This window comes from Mastigoproctus giganteus, chromosome 3 (genome assembly GCF_048544385.1).
Source record: "Mastigoproctus giganteus isolate SK-2022 chromosome 3, ASM4854438v1, whole genome shotgun sequence".
In the NCBI taxonomy this organism is placed as follows: Eukaryota; Metazoa; Arthropoda; class Arachnida; order Uropygi; family Thelyphonidae; genus Mastigoproctus; species Mastigoproctus giganteus.
Window position 1 is genome coordinate 217,958,821 of NC_143577.1, and position 19,778 is coordinate 217,978,598.

General features: G+C 35.9%; 1 protein-coding gene across 1 annotated transcript in view; it reads left to right on the forward strand.

Moving 5' to 3' along the window:
* Positions 1 to 16,552, forward strand: part of LOC150088723 (uncharacterized) — a 96,349-nt gene extending 79,797 nt beyond the window's left edge. The window contains exon 5 of the mRNA XM_090370292.1: positions 16,397 to 16,552. Within this exon, the coding sequence (XP_090226418.1) occupies positions 16,397 to 16,552 (156 nt within the window). The remainder of the gene's footprint in view (positions 1 to 16,396) is intronic.
* Positions 16,553 to 19,778: the final 3,226 nt, after the last annotated feature.

Genomic DNA, 19,778 nt, shown 5'->3' on the forward strand with positions numbered 1-19,778 from the left:
GGTTGAGGTATCTTGTCTTCACTAGTATGTAATCAATTTGATAGCGTTGTATATCACCTGGTGCTCTCCAGGTGTACCTTCTGCTCTGTGGTACTTCAAATAAGGTATTTGTTGTCATCATATCGTACTGTTCACAGAAGTCGAGCAGCCTGTCACCTCTGCTATTCCTGTTTCCCAGTCCAAAATTCCCAACTCCTACTCTATCATATTGTGATTCACCCACAGCATTGAAGTCTCCCATGATTACAACGTTGTCACTATCCTTTGTCAGTTTCAAGAGATCTTCGATTTTCTCATACATCTCCTCTGTTTCCTGGTCCTCACTGTTAGATGTCGGGAAGTACACCTGGATAATTACTAGGTTTCTCGGTGATGTTTTTATTTTCACCATCAGTAGTCTGTCATCTACATGGTAGGTATTCGTAACATTCTTTGCCCAGTTTTTCTGGATTAGGATACCAACACCATTTTGTCCAGTTTCTGTACCTCCACTGTAGATCATTCTGTACTCATCGTTGAAGAAATCACCATTACCTTGCCATCGGGTTTCACTCAAACCCAAGATGTTCATTTCCCTATCACGCATCATCCTTTTCACCTCTTCCAGCTTCTCCAATCTCAGTAGTGTTCGTACATTCCACGTCCCAATTTTCATTTCCTGTTTGTTGCAAGGGTTTCGTTGGATGAAGACCTGAGAATCCTTGCTTGTTCTCCTGCTGGATCTTGGAATTTCCACCACATGATCAGTAAACAAAGTATGATTTTGTGTCATTTGCATGGTTGCTTGTCTTGGAAAAAATAATGCAGTGGTTTCCCATTGCCTTCTCCCTGCTGTTTATACCTCAGCCAGGTGTTTTAGTTAGCCGTTCTTAACATGGAGAACAGACGCTGTTTGTAGTCACTCCTGACATGGAGGCAGACACTACTGTTGTAGGGTTATACCACCCCATACTCGATCGCCATATCCCTATTTGTAAAAACAGGATGCACCACGAGAAGGTGGTGTTGGCATTTCAGTAGGAGAGGCTGTGTTTTGTGCGTCATTGCTGCTTGCATCCCAAATTATATAATATATATATTTTTTTACATTTTTTTATTTATTTATTTATTTATTTTTTATTTATTTTTTTTTTTTGATCAACAAAATATTATTCATGGATTGGTATATGTTTGCTAATAGAGCTGATGTGAAGCCAGTAAACTTTGAAACAGCTATCTTTGTGGTGTTTCAGATTTAAAAAGACATTAGTAACCTGGATAGACCCATGGATAATATTTATTTGTCTCTAAGTTGACCATCAGCCCAAGCCTTAGCAAGCACTCAGTTTTCATTGAGAGCAGAAAGTCTCTCCGCAATTATAATTGAATCCAAGTAAAGCTTATTAATTTTGATTCGAACTTGCATTCTTTTATTAAACAGTCCATAAAAATTATAAAAAGAAGTGATGATAAGATGCAACTCTACCTCACTCCAAATTTAATCTTTTTTTTCATTGCTTCCTTCAACCCCCCCCCCTCACTGCAGATTTGCCGTTTTATACAAACTTTTATTTTTCTTAAAGATATCCTTTATACCATATTTTTCTAAAATTAAGAGCAAATTACTAGATATTTTATGTACTTTTTTAAAATCAGTGAATCCTAAATACAAATTCTTATGTTCAGTGACTGTTCTGTAGTAGTAGTAGTAGTAATAGTGGTATGTGATGCAAGAAAGCAAGTGTATGAGCTTATGCAGCATCAGCCAAAAAAAAAAAAAAAAAAAAAATCACACCATTCCTTCCAAATGCCTCTCCAGTTCCTCCTTAAATTTATTTAACCTATCAACTTTCACAACGACAGATGGAAGTTTGTTCCAGCAATTAACCACCTGCTCGCTAAAGGCAAATTTCTGCACATCTATTCTACATCTGTCTTTTCTTAATTTGAATTTGTGTCCCCATAGGTTCGTAATCTGAACAAGTGGAAGGATCCAATCAGAATTCAGCGTGCTCAATCCATTCAAGGCCTTATACACCTCAATCAGATCACTGCGCAGGTGCCTAATCTCCAGCTACTGCAATTTGCAGAACTTAAGCCTCTCTTGGTAAGAGGATCCCTTCATTCCCCTCACCAATCTTGTTGCCCTTCTCTGTACATGCTCAAGCAAATCTACATCCTTCCTAAAATGAGGCCTCCAGACATGTATGCAGTACTCAAGGCGCGGCCTGACCATTGCCTTATACAGAGGGACAATCACCTCCTTCTCCCTGCTAGCAAAATTCCTATATATCATTGACAAAACCCCATGACCTGCCCTGGCAGCCTGTCTGCATTGCTCAGAAAACTTCATATCTGACTGCACAATTACTCCCAGGTCTTTTTCATTTTCTACCACCTTAAGTGTAGTACCAAACAGTTACGTTTCTCTGGGGTTACTTCTACCCATATGCAATACTTTGCATTTGTCAAGGTTAAACTTCAGTTGCCACTTCTTAACCCATCTGCCCAAATTATCTAGATCCTGTTGCAATAGCACACTACCATTACTGTCATTAACAACCCTGCCAACCTTTGTACCATCTGCAAACTTCGACACTAAGCCTGATATACCTTCATCAATATCATTGATAAATATACAAAACAACAGTGGACCCAACACCGAACCCTGTGGGACTCCACTAATAACATCAGTCCACGAAGAGCAGCACCCATTATTACCACCCTCTGTCTTCTCCCACTAACCATCCTTTTATCCATTGTAGCAACTTACCCTTAATACCATTCTGCTCCAATTTGTACAATAGCCTTCCATGCGCAACAGTGTCAAAAGCTTTCCTGAAATCCAAATATATGATATCAAAATTATTTTTTGCATCCAGTTCCTTTGTAACCACATCATAATTTGTTTCCTAGTACAAATTGTTGATCCTGACATCCTCTGTTTGTTCCCCTGCTCTTTTTTTTTTAACTGATGTATGTGAATTTTTAAAAGAGAAACCAAATATCAGACTGTTGTTGAATGTATCATGAAGTACAAAGGGCACTAAACTGAACAGTCAGTATTACTGGACAATAGGAAAGACTTGTTATTAAGGGTCTATCAAAAAATCTTTCCTTCATGTTTTGCTGTAGGTTAAATTGATTTTTGTACAAAATATTTTTTGTCAGTTTATAGAAATCAAATGGTTATTTATTGATTTCCTTGCAGATCAGGTTAAGCAGGCAATAAAGAGTGAGCAAATTTAATCTGAATTAGCTGATACCAAAAGTTTCATACAAATAGTTGGTATGAGCTATTTCAAAGTAGTAATGAGTTCAATTTCCACTGAGTATATGTAAATGTAATGCATGCTGTGACAGTTGTTAAGTTACCTTACTGAATTATTTTGTATTAAGTCATTATGTTTATTCATTATTTTGTTGCTTTAATATTAATCTCAGTTGATTTTATTCCCACTGTTGCTCCTTCCTATTTGTGCAACCATATTAGGGAAATTCCTTTGCAGTAACTAAAATTGTAACTTAAGATGAGTAAATTAAATATGATAAATTAAAATTTTCTGAAAATTTAAATTTTTCAAAAGCACCAAGTAAATCTTACATATTTAATAGCATTTGGAAAAAATTGGAACCTCTGACTAGGGACAAGTGATGTGCTACATGCATGTTGATAGTGTCAAATTAAATATAATTTTTTTCTTTGTTTGGTATTTACAATATGACTAAATCATAAAAAAAAATTCTCAATTAAAAAAAAAAAAAAATCACAGAAATCACAGACTGCAACGGTTTGACAGTAATTCAATTTTAGTATACCATTCTAAATGTGATGAAATGGCAGGATGTGTACACATGTGAATTTCATATTGTGCACTAGGGTTCAAGTCCCACCATAATTTTTTTTTTTAATTTAAGCCTTTTATATAATTATATAAAATATAGCATTTTGTATAATTATATAATATGTTTTATAATATCTTGCTAGAAAGTTACAGGAAACTGGCATGTTTTCCAAGGTCGACCTAGTTGGAAATCATCAAAGTTCACCTGGCAATTCTTTTCTTTGTCATCATTGTATGGAGTGTACCAATCTAAAGTTAAAATTTGGTGCATTGCTAGAAGAATTTGAGTCACTCAAAAAACAGGTGCTTGCCCTCGAGAATAATGTAACTGGGAGCTTGTCAGGGACTCAAGATTATAGTAGCCCACCAAGTGATGCACTCTGGATTTGGGCCCCAGAACAGAATAACCAAGTGCCAACTGCTCTGGAAAAATTCTGTTAGTTCTATTAGGAGATTCCATTGTCAAGGAAATGGGAAATATTTTTTGTAATAAGGATAGGTGGACTAGAACCAGAGTCTGTCGGGAGCAACAATTAATGATGTCACCAACAGATTGTCAAATTTTAAGGGGGGGGCAAAGAGTATATTATTATTCATGTGGGGACTAATGATATTAAGTACACAATCTGATGATTTGTTAGACAAATATAGGACCATGATGAAGAAATGCTGCGAGTTAGGTCAGAATGTCTATGTGTCTTTAATTCTACCCAGACATTGATAGGAAGGATTATATGCTGTGAAATCCCTTGTGGATTTGCTCAAGAGTTGAAGGACTCTGCAAGGCTTTTTGGGAGAAATTTTTATCAGCTTGGCCTGTACTTGTAGGTAGAAGGAATCTGTTTTGTAAAAATGGGATACATTTAAACAAAGGTGGTGCAAGAGCTTTTACCAGTATCATTGAGAATACCTTAAAGGTTCAGGGAAACTGCTAGTTTGGGTGGACAAGGATAATATAGATACACATTTATCTAATAATATTGGTCAAAGTAACACTTGCATATACCTCAAGAGTTCTTTGTTACCGCAACAGATCATATCAGCAAGATGTTCTGAGGGCAGAAATGTTTCAAATGAGCGGGCAGCTAATTCCAGGGAAGCAAGCTTAAATAACTTCAAGAGGTGTGTCAGGGTAGTTAACTATACAAGAATACTAAATCTTAATTGGTCATACAGTAATGTCAGAAGTGTCATCAATAAAATGAGTAAATTCGAACTGCTAGTTAGGACAAGTAATGCTGACATAATAGAGCTTACGGAAACATGATACCACCCAGAAATAGGGGATGATAAGTTTCAATATGGTATGTACAATGTATTTAGGAAGAATAGAGCAGATAGAAGGGATGATGGGGTCATGATTCTTATCAAAAGAAGTCTGAGTGCAATGAAAGTTTTCCCAGATTCAGAAGTTTCACTTGCTAGTATAGTGTCTGTATGGTGTGAGATAGTTGGAAGCAAAGGTATAATGAGGGTGGGAGTAATCTACAGGCCAGATGATTGTAAAGATTATGATGAGATCATCTGCCTGCAAATGGAATGGGCAATTAAGCATCAATGTCTTATTATGGATGATTTTAATTCGCCTCTAATTGATTGGAGCAAATGGGAAGGTAACTCAGCATGGGGGTCAAAATTTTAAAATCAACTAGATGATTGTTATTGGTATCAACATGTCAGGAACAGTACTAGGGAAGAGCATATTCTAGACCCGATCATCACTCACAAACCTGATGGTATAATAGGGCTGATATATAATAGTACAGGAACAAGTAGCAGAAAATGATCATGGAGTTCTACAATGGATGGTGAAGAGAGAGAGAGAGAGAGAGATAGCAGCAATTAAAGGTAAGGGTTATAATTTCAGGAAAGGAAATTACAATGGCTTAAGATGCTACATCGCATATATGAACTGGGTAAATATCTCACAGAGAGCAAATACAATTGAATTATGGTATACCTTTAAAACATTAATCACAGAAGCCTTGAATGCATATATACCATTAAAAAAATACTCTGAGGAGCCTTCCAAGTTGGATGAATAATGAAGTTTCCAGATCACATGAGCAGAAAAAGACGGCATGGAAAATTTACAGAACAATAAAAAGTACTGAAGCCTACAACAGCTACAAATTGATCTGTAATAGTGCCACAGAAAAGGTTAGGCTGGCAAAGAGAGCAAAGAGCAGGGATAAGGAATCCTTCATATATATATATATATATAAATGCAAAGAAGAGAAGGACAAATCAGATCGGACCCTTATGTAATGGACATGGGATAGTATTAGATACCCCAGCTGATGTTGCAGATGAACTCAACAGTTACTTTTCATCGACATTTACAAGAGAAAAACTCTTTATATCAATGAGTAATTATGGGAGTGAAGTTGAAAAATATGTAATTAATGATATTGAAATTTCACATGATTATTTAATGAAAGAACTTTCAAGCCTACAGGTGAGTAAGGCTACTGGAGTTGATGGCATATACTGTATATCCTGTAATTTCAAGGGAGATGGCAAGTAAGTGCATTGAACCATTAAGGCTAATTATGAGAGTATCACAGGACTCAGGAGAGATTCTGTTGGATTGGAAAACTGCCAAAGTATCACCAATACATAAAGGTGGTTCTAAGAGTGTAGCAGGAAATTACCGACCGGTCAGTCTAATTTCAGTAGTAGGGAAAATCATGGAGGAATAATCAAGGATGAAATTCAGGATGATTTAGATAGATATGAAATTCTGAATGATACACAGCATGGTTTTGTAAAGGGAAAATCATTTTTTAACAAATCTGGTTAGCTATTTTGATATGGTCACTCATTAGCTGGATTTAGGGAATAATTTCGAAATTGTTTATTTAAATTTCGGCAAAGCATTTGACCCAGTCCCACATGAATGGATACTTTATAAGCTGGAACAGGTTGGAATCACAAGGAAAATCCTTAGCTGGATAGCAGGATGGCTTCAGGGACGGAGACAGAGGGATTGTGATAAATGGTTATCCCTCAGATTGGGTTAATGTACAAAGTGGGATTCCCCAAGGATCAGTATTGGGACTATTGTTGTTTTTTATTTTCTTAAATGACATCGATGAAGTGATAGAGGGCATGGCTAAATTTCGAGATGTATAGGTTGGTAGATTAGTTAATGATCACTGCCAAAAACAGCTTCTTCAGAGTGACCTAGATAGACTTCAGGGATGGTCAGAAAAGTGGCAGCTACGCTTTAATTCAAAAAAATGCAAGGTCTTACACCTGGGGAACAGTAACCCCAAAATAACTTATACACTTGGTGGAGTTTAAATAAAGTCAGTAGTGGAAGAAAGTGACTAGAGAGTTACGATGCGGGCAGACATAAAGTTCTCCAAGTATTGTAGACAGATTGAAAGGAAGGCCCATGATGACCTATTGATGATTTATTGAAATATTTCAAGTAGAGATAAAGTTGTACAGTAGGGATGCATATGACTCCCCAGTGACTGTCTGCTTGTGTTCCAAGTGGTTAATACACAAAATTTCCTTGGCATCCCAAAAAATGGTGGCCATAATCTTGCTAGCTGTATGTTGTGTCCAAAATTTTATGGGTGGGGAGAACCCTTGTACTTCCATTGCATTGATACTTGCTTGGTCTCAGAATTCCATTGATGAATCCATGTTTATTTAACCAGTAACAATTCTGAAGATGAAACTTTCAGGATCTCTTCTATAAAGCTCTAAATTCTCCTCATAACACCGTACTCTAAATTTCTTCTGCACAGGGGCCAGAAATCTGCAGACCCACCTTGCACTGGCCTTAATTATTCCCAAATGTTCATGGAGGGTGGTTATAACTGTTCCCTCAGATATGTCACATTCCCTACAGATTTGATGCACCAAATGTGCACCTGTGTCAACACAAGGGTTAACACAGCTTGGCACATTTCTGGAGTGGTCTTTGTCATGTGCCTTCCTGGACTTGAATCATCTTTGATGGACTCTCTATCCCTCTTGAATTGTTTTCACCAGAATTTCACCTGGCACTCTGAAGGTGCTCTGTTGCCATACACAGCCAACATCCTTTCAAAAGAAGGAAATAGTCTTTGGCTCATTTCCTTCTTTTGGTGAGAAATTTGATGACTGAATGATGCTCCAATTTTAGAAAATCCATAATTTGATACAGGTGTCTTCCTTCTTTTTGTTAACAGCAGCACCACCTAAAACATAGTGGGATCAAAATTAGTATGATTCAAGTTGAGATATGTAGGAACATGTTAAATCATGAATTATTGAAATATTACTATGGAAAGTACCTTAGGCAGATAACTTATTGAATACCCCTATTGGCTTTAACCAGTAATGTGATAAGTCCCTCTCCTTTGCTTACTCATCAACTTCATCCTCTACCATCATCACTGCTTTTTGTAATAAATAGTCTTAGAACTTTTTGATCAGACCTTATAAATGATTCAAGTTTGTTTCGGGCACTCTGGATATTTTTTTGAATAGATTAGTTTCAGATGAGAAATCACTAATTACTGATGAGAAATAATGGGAGTGAAGTCGAAAAATATGCAATTATGATATTGAAATTTCACATGATTGTTTAATGAAAAAACTTTCCAGCCTACAGGCAAGTAAGGCTCCTGGAGTTGATGGCTTATACCTTATAATTTTAAGGGAGGCGGCAAGTGAGTGCATTAAAGCTAATTGTGAGCACATCAGTGGACTCGGGAGAGATTCTGTTGGATTACAAAAAGTGCCATTTTATTGCCAATGGCACTTTTAAATACATAAAGTGGGAAATTACTGACCGGTTAGTCTAACTTCAGTAGTAGGGAAAATCATTAGCATTAGTAGAGGCATATGATGCAAGAAAGCAATCTTATGCAGCATCAGCCAAAAAAAAAAAAAAAAAAACCCTTCCACTTCACCCCTCCGTTCTTCCGAAATACCTGTCCAGCTGAGCCTTAAATTTATTTAAGCTATCAACTTCCACAACAGGGGATGGAAGTCTGTTCCACCAACCAACCACCCGCTGGCTAAAGGCAAACTTCCGCACATCTATCCTACATCTGTCTTTCCTCAATTTGAATTTATGCCCTCTCAGGTGATTATTCTGAGCAAGAGGCAGTATCCCATCAGCATTGAGCATGCCAAACCATTCAAGGCTTTGTACACCTCTATCAGATCACCTCGCCGGTGCCTAGTCTCCAGACACTGTAATTCGCAAAACTTAAGCCTTTCTTCGCTGCATAAGGACCACCGCCATGCAAATCCTCTGCATTGGTTGATCTATCGGAGAATGGAAGGGTGGTTTGGTTCTTCGATATTTCCGCCTTTGCGATGTTTTGTATGACGATTGAAATGCAGCGATTCCATGACCATTATTGGCCTCGTGGTCCTCTGTCGATATGGGGCATGATGGTCAGTCTATTTTATTTTAGTTTATTTTGATTTTGTTATCGTTTGGTAGTTCCTTTAACCCTCTTTGGGTGATATTTCACGTCTTTCGGAACTGGTACCTCTCGGGGGGGGGGTACCGCTAAATTAATAACTAATTGGCATTATCCTAAAATTTGTATAGTTTTTGTTAATTGGATTTAAAGATCGAAATTATATTAGGGTTTCTGGGCTACTATTTATATCTATTCTTTCTTTTCGTTCGATTGTTTATTTGGGTTATTTTTATGTTAATTTTCGCTCTACAGTTTTTGCCATACTACTGGCTTATGTTTTATTTAATTGAAAATAATGGATGTATTTCAGTTTCATATGGAGGAATTGCATGTCGCTGCCTCTAATGAATGCTTAATTATTTATTCATTTTATTATAATTTAACTTTATTTAATATAATTCAATGATAGTATATATATATATGTATGATATTTGTAATGTAAGTATGACACCTTTGCAATGTGTCCAACCTATCTTTACTACAATTGGCTTGACATAGTGATTTAGTAATTATCCTTATATATTTATGTTTCATTTTGCATATAACCATTGTTTCCCTACCAGGTTATTACCATGGACCAGAGACAGCTATATCAGCTATCACAGCACTTAGTTACCACCTGCTCATTCACATTATGTTCATAGATATTAAGACTGATGTAATGTTTTATCTAGACATTGATGGCATTAATCAGCTCTTCTCTCCCTTGTCAGGTTCTTTGTTTAGGTTTTCACTGATTGTATCACCATTATAATTAATTATCTTACGTTTATAACTGTTAACTATTTGCCATATCCACTATATATATATATATATATATATATATATATAGTGAATAGTTGTTGAGGTGTTAATTGATGTTATGATACGTGTGTATCTACATGAGTGTCTTTAAAAATAAAAGTACAGTAATAAAAAAATAATATTTTCTTAATAAACTATTTATGCGCTACTCCACATGATTCTAAAGGAAAAAAGGTTATGTTACCCCCCCCCCCCATTTCGGGAGGGTTCAAGCTCCCACGGGATTCAAGTGGAGGTAACCTGACCTTTTTTCACCATTAGGGCATATTATTGAACAAGAAAATAAAAATACAGTCATAAAAAAATTTATTTTTTTATGAATGTATTTCTAATTATGACTGATTCTAAAGAAAAAAGGTTAGGTTACCCCTCCACTTTGGGAGGGGTTCAAGCTTGCTTTAAGCTTGCTTTCTTGCATCATATGCCTCTACTAATGCTAATGCTAAAAGCTCCCATGGGATTCAGGTGGAGGTAACCTGACCTTTTTTTCAACATTATGGAAAGCGTTCATTAGGGCAAGTTACCATTACTGAGTGCTACTAACCCGATGTTATCGTGTGTTCTGTTCGTGCACCAATCAGCACATTGTTTGCTATGCCTACCTGTCAATCATATCATTCCGACTTTGCTCCAGACCTTTTGATTCATTTTGATGAATCTTGATGCTAAGAAAGCTCCAGGTCCTGATGGTATTTCTCCACTTGTTCTTAAAACCTGTGCTCCTGAACTTACTCCTATTCTTTGCCGCCTTTTTTCACTTTCTTATTCCAAAGGTGTTTTTCCTTCTGCTTGGAAATTTGCTCATATCCAGCCAGTTCCTAAAAAGGGTGACAAATCCCCCCCATCCAATTATCGTCGCATTGTAATTACTTCTACTCTTTCTAAAGTAATGGAGAAATCGATTAACTGCCAACTCTTAAACTACCTGGAAACCTTCCGTCTGATCAACGATTGCCAGTATGGATTCCGTCAGTGTCGATCCACTGGTGATATTCTGGCATATGTTACCCATTTAGTGACTAATTCAATGGAAAGGCTCGGTGAAACACAAGTAGTTGCTCTTAACATCTCAAAGGCTATTGATCATGTTTGGCATAAAGGTCTTCTAAACAAGCTTCCATCTTATGGTTTGCCAACTGTTTTTAGTAATTGGTTATCCAGTTTTCTCTCTGATCGCTCACTGAGGGTGATGGTAGATGGCTTTCTGTCTTCTAACTTCTCCACTAATGCCGGTGTCCCCCAAGGTTCAATTCTGTCCCCCACTCTTTTCCTCTTGTATATTAATGACCTTCTTCCGTTGACTGGAAATCCTATCCATAGTTTTGCCAATGATAGCACATTGCATTGCACTTTCCATTTTGAGAAACCTTGTCCTGCTCAATCAGCTTCAACTTCTTGAAAATCTGCTACCAATTCCTTAAATGCCGTAATTCTCCAGTGGGGCAAAGACAACTTAGTTGATTTCAACCCTTCTAAAACTCAGTCTTGTCTTGTATCTCGCAAAAAGGATTCTTCTGCTCCTATGCTTATCTTTAGTGACACTCCGATTTCTAGGCAAAATGATATATCTCTTTTGGGGATTACCCTGACTTCTAATCTCTCTTGGCACAAGCACATTACAAATATTGCTTCCTCTGCATCTAAAAAACTTGGTTTTCTCTTTCGCTCTCGGCGTTACTTTTCTTCCAAACAGCTGCTCACTCTGTATAAATTGCAAATCTGCCTACCATGGAATATTGTTCCTACATCTGGGGTGGTGCCCCAAAAACCTCTCTCAGGCTTCTTGATTCCATTCAGAAGAGGGCAGTTAGGTTAATTAATGATTCATCTCTAACAGAGTCTCTCCGTTCGCTTTCTCATAGACGAACTGTTTCTGCTGCATGCCTTTTCTACAGATACTTCCATGGGCGCTGTTCTTCTGAATTGGCTTCTATAATTCCCGCTCTCTCTTTCAAAACAGTCCGAACACGTGCCGCCACCAGCCAACATCCATTTACTGTCCAACTTCAAACCCACAGAACCAACTTTTCATCTTCCTCATTTATTCATTCAATTGCCGTTTTCTGGAACAACCTTCCTTCACACGTATTTCCTGAAAATTACGATCTACAGAAATTCAAGTCCAATGTCAACAAATATCTTCTTTCGTCTTCTCAACCTCCAACCTAAGCATGGTACTAAGTATTATAGGTTCTAATACCTCTCGTGTTTGGGGTTCACATAAAAAAAAAAAAAAAGAAAGAAAAAGACTGATAACACCCTACCGTCTGTTTACTGAGCGAGCAGTGCTAGAGTGCCGTATTGGGAAACTGATTTTCCGCGTAAGTTATCCGACGTTTCTCGTCGTTCTCGTGTTGGCTTTCTTTACCTTCGCCAAAACTTTGAATATGTCGGTTGCACAGCTTGGAAACTAGACTCCTTAGAGAAGACTTGATTGAAGTGTTTAAGGTTCTGGGTGGCAAAAGTAAAATGAACGAGGATGACATTTTAAGAGCTATAAATGATTCTAGTACTAGGTGCCCTAAATTCAAGTTATGCAGGGAGAAGTTTAGACTGTATTGCAGAAAGTTTTATTTTAGCCAGCGAGTTATAAATTACTGGAATATGTTACCTATATGGGTGGTAGAGACTGACAGTTTTGGGAAATTTAAACGTCTGCTGGATAGTTACCTACGGAAGGAGGGAAATGCATACCTTGTCTATTCCCTTTTCTTTTATTATGTATTAATTATTTATTTTATTTTATTTTATTATTATTATTATTTTACTCTTTTTTTTTTTTTTTTTTGGCTGCTACAGCATAAGCCTTAGGCTTCCCTACACCATATGTGCATTATTAATACTAATACTATAATGTGTTGAGCAAAGGATAGTATGTGTTCGTTAAGAATTAAAATGAAGTATGATTAATTTCAACATATATAATAAAATTCACTTTATTACGTATATGTAGATAAAACTCTTGCATAGTGAAACTGCTTAACATAATTTTTGTCATTATATATATTGACTTGGGGTTTCTGTTACTACATGCAAATAAACCGACATTCTCTCTCTCATATTCAGAGCACTATCCAATGAAATTCTTCATTTTATATCTGATTTCATTTAGTGATTTGTTTTGTTTGAGTTTATTGGCGCATCAGCAACTGAGGCTATAATGCGCCAAATACCGGTCATATGTAAAAAATTAAAATATTCAGTGACCTAAGTAGTTAGGCCACCATGTCCAGATGTATAATAGCAAAGATATAAAAAATAAACCAATAAAGACGTAACAATAACATAAATTTTATATACAATTAAAAACTTTTATTGATTTAAAATAGCTAAAAACAGCAGACACGTTGTCATTGTCGGATAAAATCTGACTGAGTGTATACGGTTCAGTCAGATGGTTAAAAGCGGTAGAACGAGTGCTGCTAAAATCTGAACAGTCAATTAAAAGGTGTCTGATCGTTAACATTGTGCCACAGGACACACACATAGGAGGGTCATCAGCCCTCACCATTTAGTAAAAATTCATTTAAAAGCTCTTGAGCAATAGCATGCAATGTGAAAGACATAGTTTAGTCCAGTCCTTTTAGCATCTGAAGCTTTCCTTTTTGTGGATGCAATCAATGTCCATGCTAAACTTGGCGCTGCTTTATTTTTAGACAATATTGAAGCAACTGGTTTCAGAATGATTTTCAGCAAATGATTTCAGAATGAAGTTCAGCAAATGATTTTAGAATGTGATGTGAAAATGACCCATCTACACAACAAATATGCTATATCAGAAGATAATTTGTACCATGGAATAGAAAACTGCACACAAAGCCATTTAGAGCTGAACTTTAGCAGCAGTGTGCTCAGTGGTTGAGATTTGTAAACCATAAACTGATTTCAACAGGCAAAATAAGGTGGCTCAACATTGAATGGTTGTCATGTGGGTAGGCATAAAGGCAATAGATTTCTACAGATACGCAGGTAAGTAATCACATAGTGATATTTATTCCACCTTGAGAATGCCACATGGTGGGATGTGGGTAACCAATGGGAGAAGAGGGATGCGGGTCATGTGGTACAAGTGGGTGGGGCAATTACGTCACTACAAATGCACAGATAAATAATTATATAGGTCATTTCCTGATTAGATATCGATCATAGTAGCATAGTGTTTGGGTAAGGCACCACGTGTCGTTTCCCACATCTGCACCATCAGTATCCTTGTAATGAATACAGAACTTCTGTAAAAGCCAGAAAAGTGTTGTGTGTTGCATGTGTAGTTTAGTGTTGGGTTTTGTTGTTTGTGCTGGCTTCTTGGCCGCAGGGTCCCCTAGTCGGACTCCACGTTGCCCGCCACCACTGGCTGTCCACAGTACTCTTGCTGCCCTCCATCAGGGATTGCCTGAGCTTCCTGACAGAGAACAAAAGAAAAAAAAAAAAAAGCATGAGTGAGGGAGATAGCTGAAGGATGGGAGTAAAAAGGGGGAGAAAGAACATTAGTGTGTTTCAACATGTGTGTCTTACGTAGAAAATATTTGACTTACTCTGTCATACCGCTACATTTTACATAGAAAAGTGTGTGGGGGGGTTGGCGAGAAAAGCGAGCAGGGGACGAAGCCCCCTAGTTTATATTAAATGTATATATTTACGTTATATATATATATAATGTAAATTAAATTAAATATGTAAATTAGAGTAGGTCAGCAGAATGGATAAGCATTGCAAAAAGCAAATACAAATAAAATCAGTTCTTAAACAAAGACATTAGAAAAAAACAAAAAAAACAGAAGTGAGGGGAAAGGCCAAAAAATAAATTAAGAGAAAGAGCTGTGGAAGAATATGTACATAAAATTTGAACATTGTAAAATAAGTGGTAAATGAAGCTAGTTTACAAGCCAATTATGAACAAATTGAGACCAGAGCTCTATTGATAATGCCAAGGCCAAATCATGAGTTATATCACAACTGTGATACAGAAAAATATCCACAACAACATGATCAATAAATGAAACAACTAAAAATTGAAAAGTATGACAATTGAATCCTATCTCATCAGCAGGCCACAGGACAACATTAGTCATGGAAACTGCATTTCGAACGTACATCTGATGCAAGAGACCTGCATAATGTTGGCCCATATGTAGTGAAGGAATAAAACCAAGGTAGCTTAAACACTTACACAATACAAAGCCAAACTGCCAACAAGAGAGTGAAGTATAAATAAGAAACTAAAATCAACCAGAATATAGATGACAACATGAGCAGTGCTCAGCAACTCAGGTCACTACAACCATGTTAAATAAATTAAAATTACAATTAATTAATTGATTATGAAGAAATATAGAAAGGCAAAAGAAATAAAGCAATATAAAGGATACTAAAGGAAAAGTAGGATATATATATGTATATATAAAATAATATAAGTGGTATTAAAAAAGCAAAGAAATAGAGAAAAAAAGAGTAAAGAGTAAGAAGAGAAAATAAAAATGTGCAAATAAAAATAAATAAATGTATTGTCATATATCACATAACTGTGGTGACATTATGGAGAATCAACCACCAGAATTGCACGGAAAGATGACAATATATAGCCTCTGTTTCTAACATAAAGCGCATGCCAAACCAAAATAAAATTTCAAAAATGGTAAAATAGGGAGAATTTAATAAAATTAAAAGTTTGAAATATAAAAGATAAAGGCCAAAAGGAAATAAATATGAGAGAGGACATATAATGCAGGAATGTTTCTCACACATATGACAATATATTCAATGATATATGGAAAAATATTGATCTATTTTTATTTGTACATTTTTTTTTTTTTTTTTTTTTTTTTTCATGTACCATAATTTTTTCATTTCTTTACTCTTTTCTATATTTCTAATACAGTAGAGAAAGAAGAATGTCTATGTCTTCACTCTATTTCTGTCTTTACCTTTTTTTGTGCATTTCTTTTCTTTTTTTAACATCACTTATTTTCATTATGGTCATTGGGTACTTTTCTGTCTGTCAGTGACCATTGTCCGTAAATATCTTTTCATTTTTTCTTTCTTCCATTTCCTTTTATGTGATATTATATATATATATAAAAGACATTATCCTTTCAAATCATATGTAGTAGTTGCTCTTAATTGCTAGTTCTAGCATTGTCAGGTAAGCAAATTTTTTTTTTTTGGATATAAATGCAATTAAATGCAGTTCCTCCCCCTCCTTCAACTAAATAGAAATTCAGATTATTAATATAAATTTGTATCAGTAAATTTCTTCTATAGACATTATTGATGTAATCATTAATGTCTATATTAAATTATGCCTGAATATAATTTTTTTTATATGTATAATAGCTGAGCATGCTGATTCTAATAATGACAGATGGGCCACAGTTGGAGTTGTATGAAATTATTTTGTTGCCATTAGGACTTGTTGTTATTCTTACCTGGATTATTATTGGATTTTGTGCTGTAAGTACAAATATATCTCACATGATTTTGTGTTCCTAGATATATTATCAGTATAAGTAATTAAAGCTGAAAATTGTATGGATTTTTGGATGAATTCAATTGTTAGTATATACTGTTATTCCACATCAGGCAATTTTTCTTTTTTTTTCTTCTTCTTTTTTTTTTTTTTTTTTGTTAAAATACATGTGTTATGGTTTATTTATTGATATAGACCAATGTTTCTCAATCTTTTTTTTTTAATTATCGCCCCCTAAAGGGCTTTTTTAGACAATTTTTTTTCCAATCGCCCCATGAAATTTTAAACAAGAAAATACTTTATACTTACTCTTTTTATTCAATGAGATCCCTGAGCCTGATGCTTTTTAGCTAAAAGTTCAATGTTCAGTATGATGTTAGTAAGTTTAATATCTCCTCTTGAACATATATCAATTCTGTTTCTTTCCTTTGTTAATATTTTATTTACTGAACTAAAATCACTTTCAACCATATAAGACGTTGGAAAACAAAGAAGTACTTTGGCTATTTCAGGCGACATTGTTGGATAAAGAAGTTTGGTTGTTTTTGATCATTACTACTCAGCCATTCCACCTTTTTCGAATTTATATTTGCATTCTTTGTTACGTTTTAATTCAGTGAGTTCTTGAATTTCTTTGCTAGCAGACTTGGCATCATATCCAATTGATTTAACATCCATGGCTTCACTTCAAAAGAAAATAAATCTGAAAATCTATTTTTCATTTCACCTTTTAAAGAACACAAATGATCTGAATAATTCTTAAGGTCATTCTTGGTGAGAGATTCATTAATTTCAGTTAACTCTTGCATACCATGAAATTGTTTTCTCATTAAATTGCTTTCAAATATTTCCAGTTTCAGTGACGTCTTTTAAGTAGACTAACATTTGCAGTCTATCACTGTAATTAATTTTCCTTGAAGCTGAAGGATGTCTGTGTCTCTTCGTTTTCTGAAAAACTAATTATCATATCAAAAAGGTTTATAAATCTCATTAGAGTTTCCTTTAGAACGCCATCTGACTATATGTAAAAGACACCTTGCACACTGTTCTTCATTATCAACACACCATTTTCTGAATTGATATAGCAAATATCACATGTTTGGTATGTGACTTTATTTTATTGCTGGTTTTAATAACTATACTGAAAGATTGATAAAGAACTGGACTAATGTTTTTTGCAACCAGATGATGTCAGTGCGCAATGCAGTGTAGTGCAAAAACTTCGGGACATACTTCCTTTAGGTGGGCTATAAAACATTTGTCTTCCAACTATGGAGGCAACACCATCAGTTGCACAGGATACCACATTTTCCGATGGTACTTGTTTTTAAAGCAGCAAAAATGGATGTTCCCGTACAATCAGTTTCTATAGATTTTACAAAAAACATCTTGCTATTAATAAGCATCATCAAAATAACAAGGCGCCTCCATAGACAGGTAGGCAGGAGCAGCAGTGCGTAGCACACGCTTCTTGATTAGACCGGGGTTTGAGTCCGTGCCCACGAAATTCGGAGGATGTGGAAAGGTCAGGAAATGACCACCGCATATCCCCGGAGCAATATGGCCTTAGTTACTAATGCTCCTAAAAACCAAATAATAATAATAATTGAAATAACAAACTTATGCTATTAGAAGGGCCTTATTGTCAGTAACTGTGAATCCATCAATCTGAATAGAAAATTTTTTAATTTTTAGTTTGTCAATTAGCTGCTCTTCAGTGTTCTGATATCGCATTGATTCATCTTCGAACTGAATCGTGCTCAATAGCAATTCTTTTAAGATACTGGAAGGATTTTGTTGCATCACTGTTGAAATTACAGTCTCTAATGCCGGTTGTATCACAGTCTCAGCAACTGTATAAGCACTACCAGTTTTTGCAATGATTTCTGCAATTTTATAAGATGCAGTCATTCCATCATCATTTGTTTGTGTGTTCTACTTAAATAAGGAAGTAACAGTGTTAAGTTGTTTAAAAATCTGTTTTAAATTTTAGAAATATTCTATATGTTTACCAACTTTATCAGGTTGTTTGCTTTTTAAGTGATCTAAAAGTCTTGATGGTTTCATAGTCTCATTTGAAAAAGAACTATTACACATAAGACGCATGGGCTGTCTTTACTCGAATGGGCTTTCAATAAAACCATAAACTAGATATTCAAATATCCAGATACTGTCAATGCTTTTTTCTTTTCAGAACTTCACATGACTGATGATGGGTTGAATAACTACAAAGAATTAAATAATAAAATAAACAATTTTTATTTAATTCTCACAGACCATTCACTCATTGTCACTCACAAAAGCACTGTGGATCAAAAATAAACAACTTCCACATGGAAACATTAGCATTAGCAGAGGCATACGATGCAAGAAAGCAAGCTTATGCAGCTTCAGCCAAAAAAAAAACATTTTATCCCTCCATTCATTCCAAATTCCTGTCCAGTTCAGCCTTAAATTTATTTAGGCTATCAACTTCCACAACAAAAGATGGAAGTCTGTTTCACCAATCAACTACCTGCTGGCTAAAGGCAAATTTCTGCACATCTATTCTACAACTGTCTTTCCTCAATTTGAAACCGTGTCCCCTCAGGTTCTTAATCTGAGCAAGAAGAAGAATCCCATCAGCATTCAGCTTGCTCAACCCATTCAAGACCATATGCACCTCAGTCAGATCACCTCACAGGTGCCTACTCTCCAGGTGCTACAATTTGCAGAACTTAAGCCTTTCTTGGTAAGCCTTTGTTCCCCTCACCAGTCTTGTTACTCTTCTTTGTACTCGTTCTAGCTACATCCTTCCTAAAATGAGGCCTACAGACCTGTACACAGTACTCTAGGTGTGGCCTGACCATTGCCTTGTATAATGGAATAATCACCTCTCTCTCTGTCCCTGCTAGCAAAATTTCTATATATCATTGACAAGACTCCATGACCTGCCCTAGCAGCCTGTCTGCACTGCTCAGCAAACTTCATATTTGACTGCACAATTACCCCCAGGTCTTTTTTACTTTCCACTTCCCTGAGTGTAGTACCACACAATTGGTACGTTTCTCTTCGGTTATTGCTACCCATATGCAGTACTTTGCATTTGTCAATGTTAAACTTCAGTTTCCACTTCTCAGCCCATTTGCTCAACTTATCTAGATCCAGTCGAGTAGCATACTGTCTTTACTGTTGTTAACAACCCTGCCAACCTTTGTATCCCCCATTGAGAATGCCTGATATAGACCATAAAACTAACATTAAACTGTC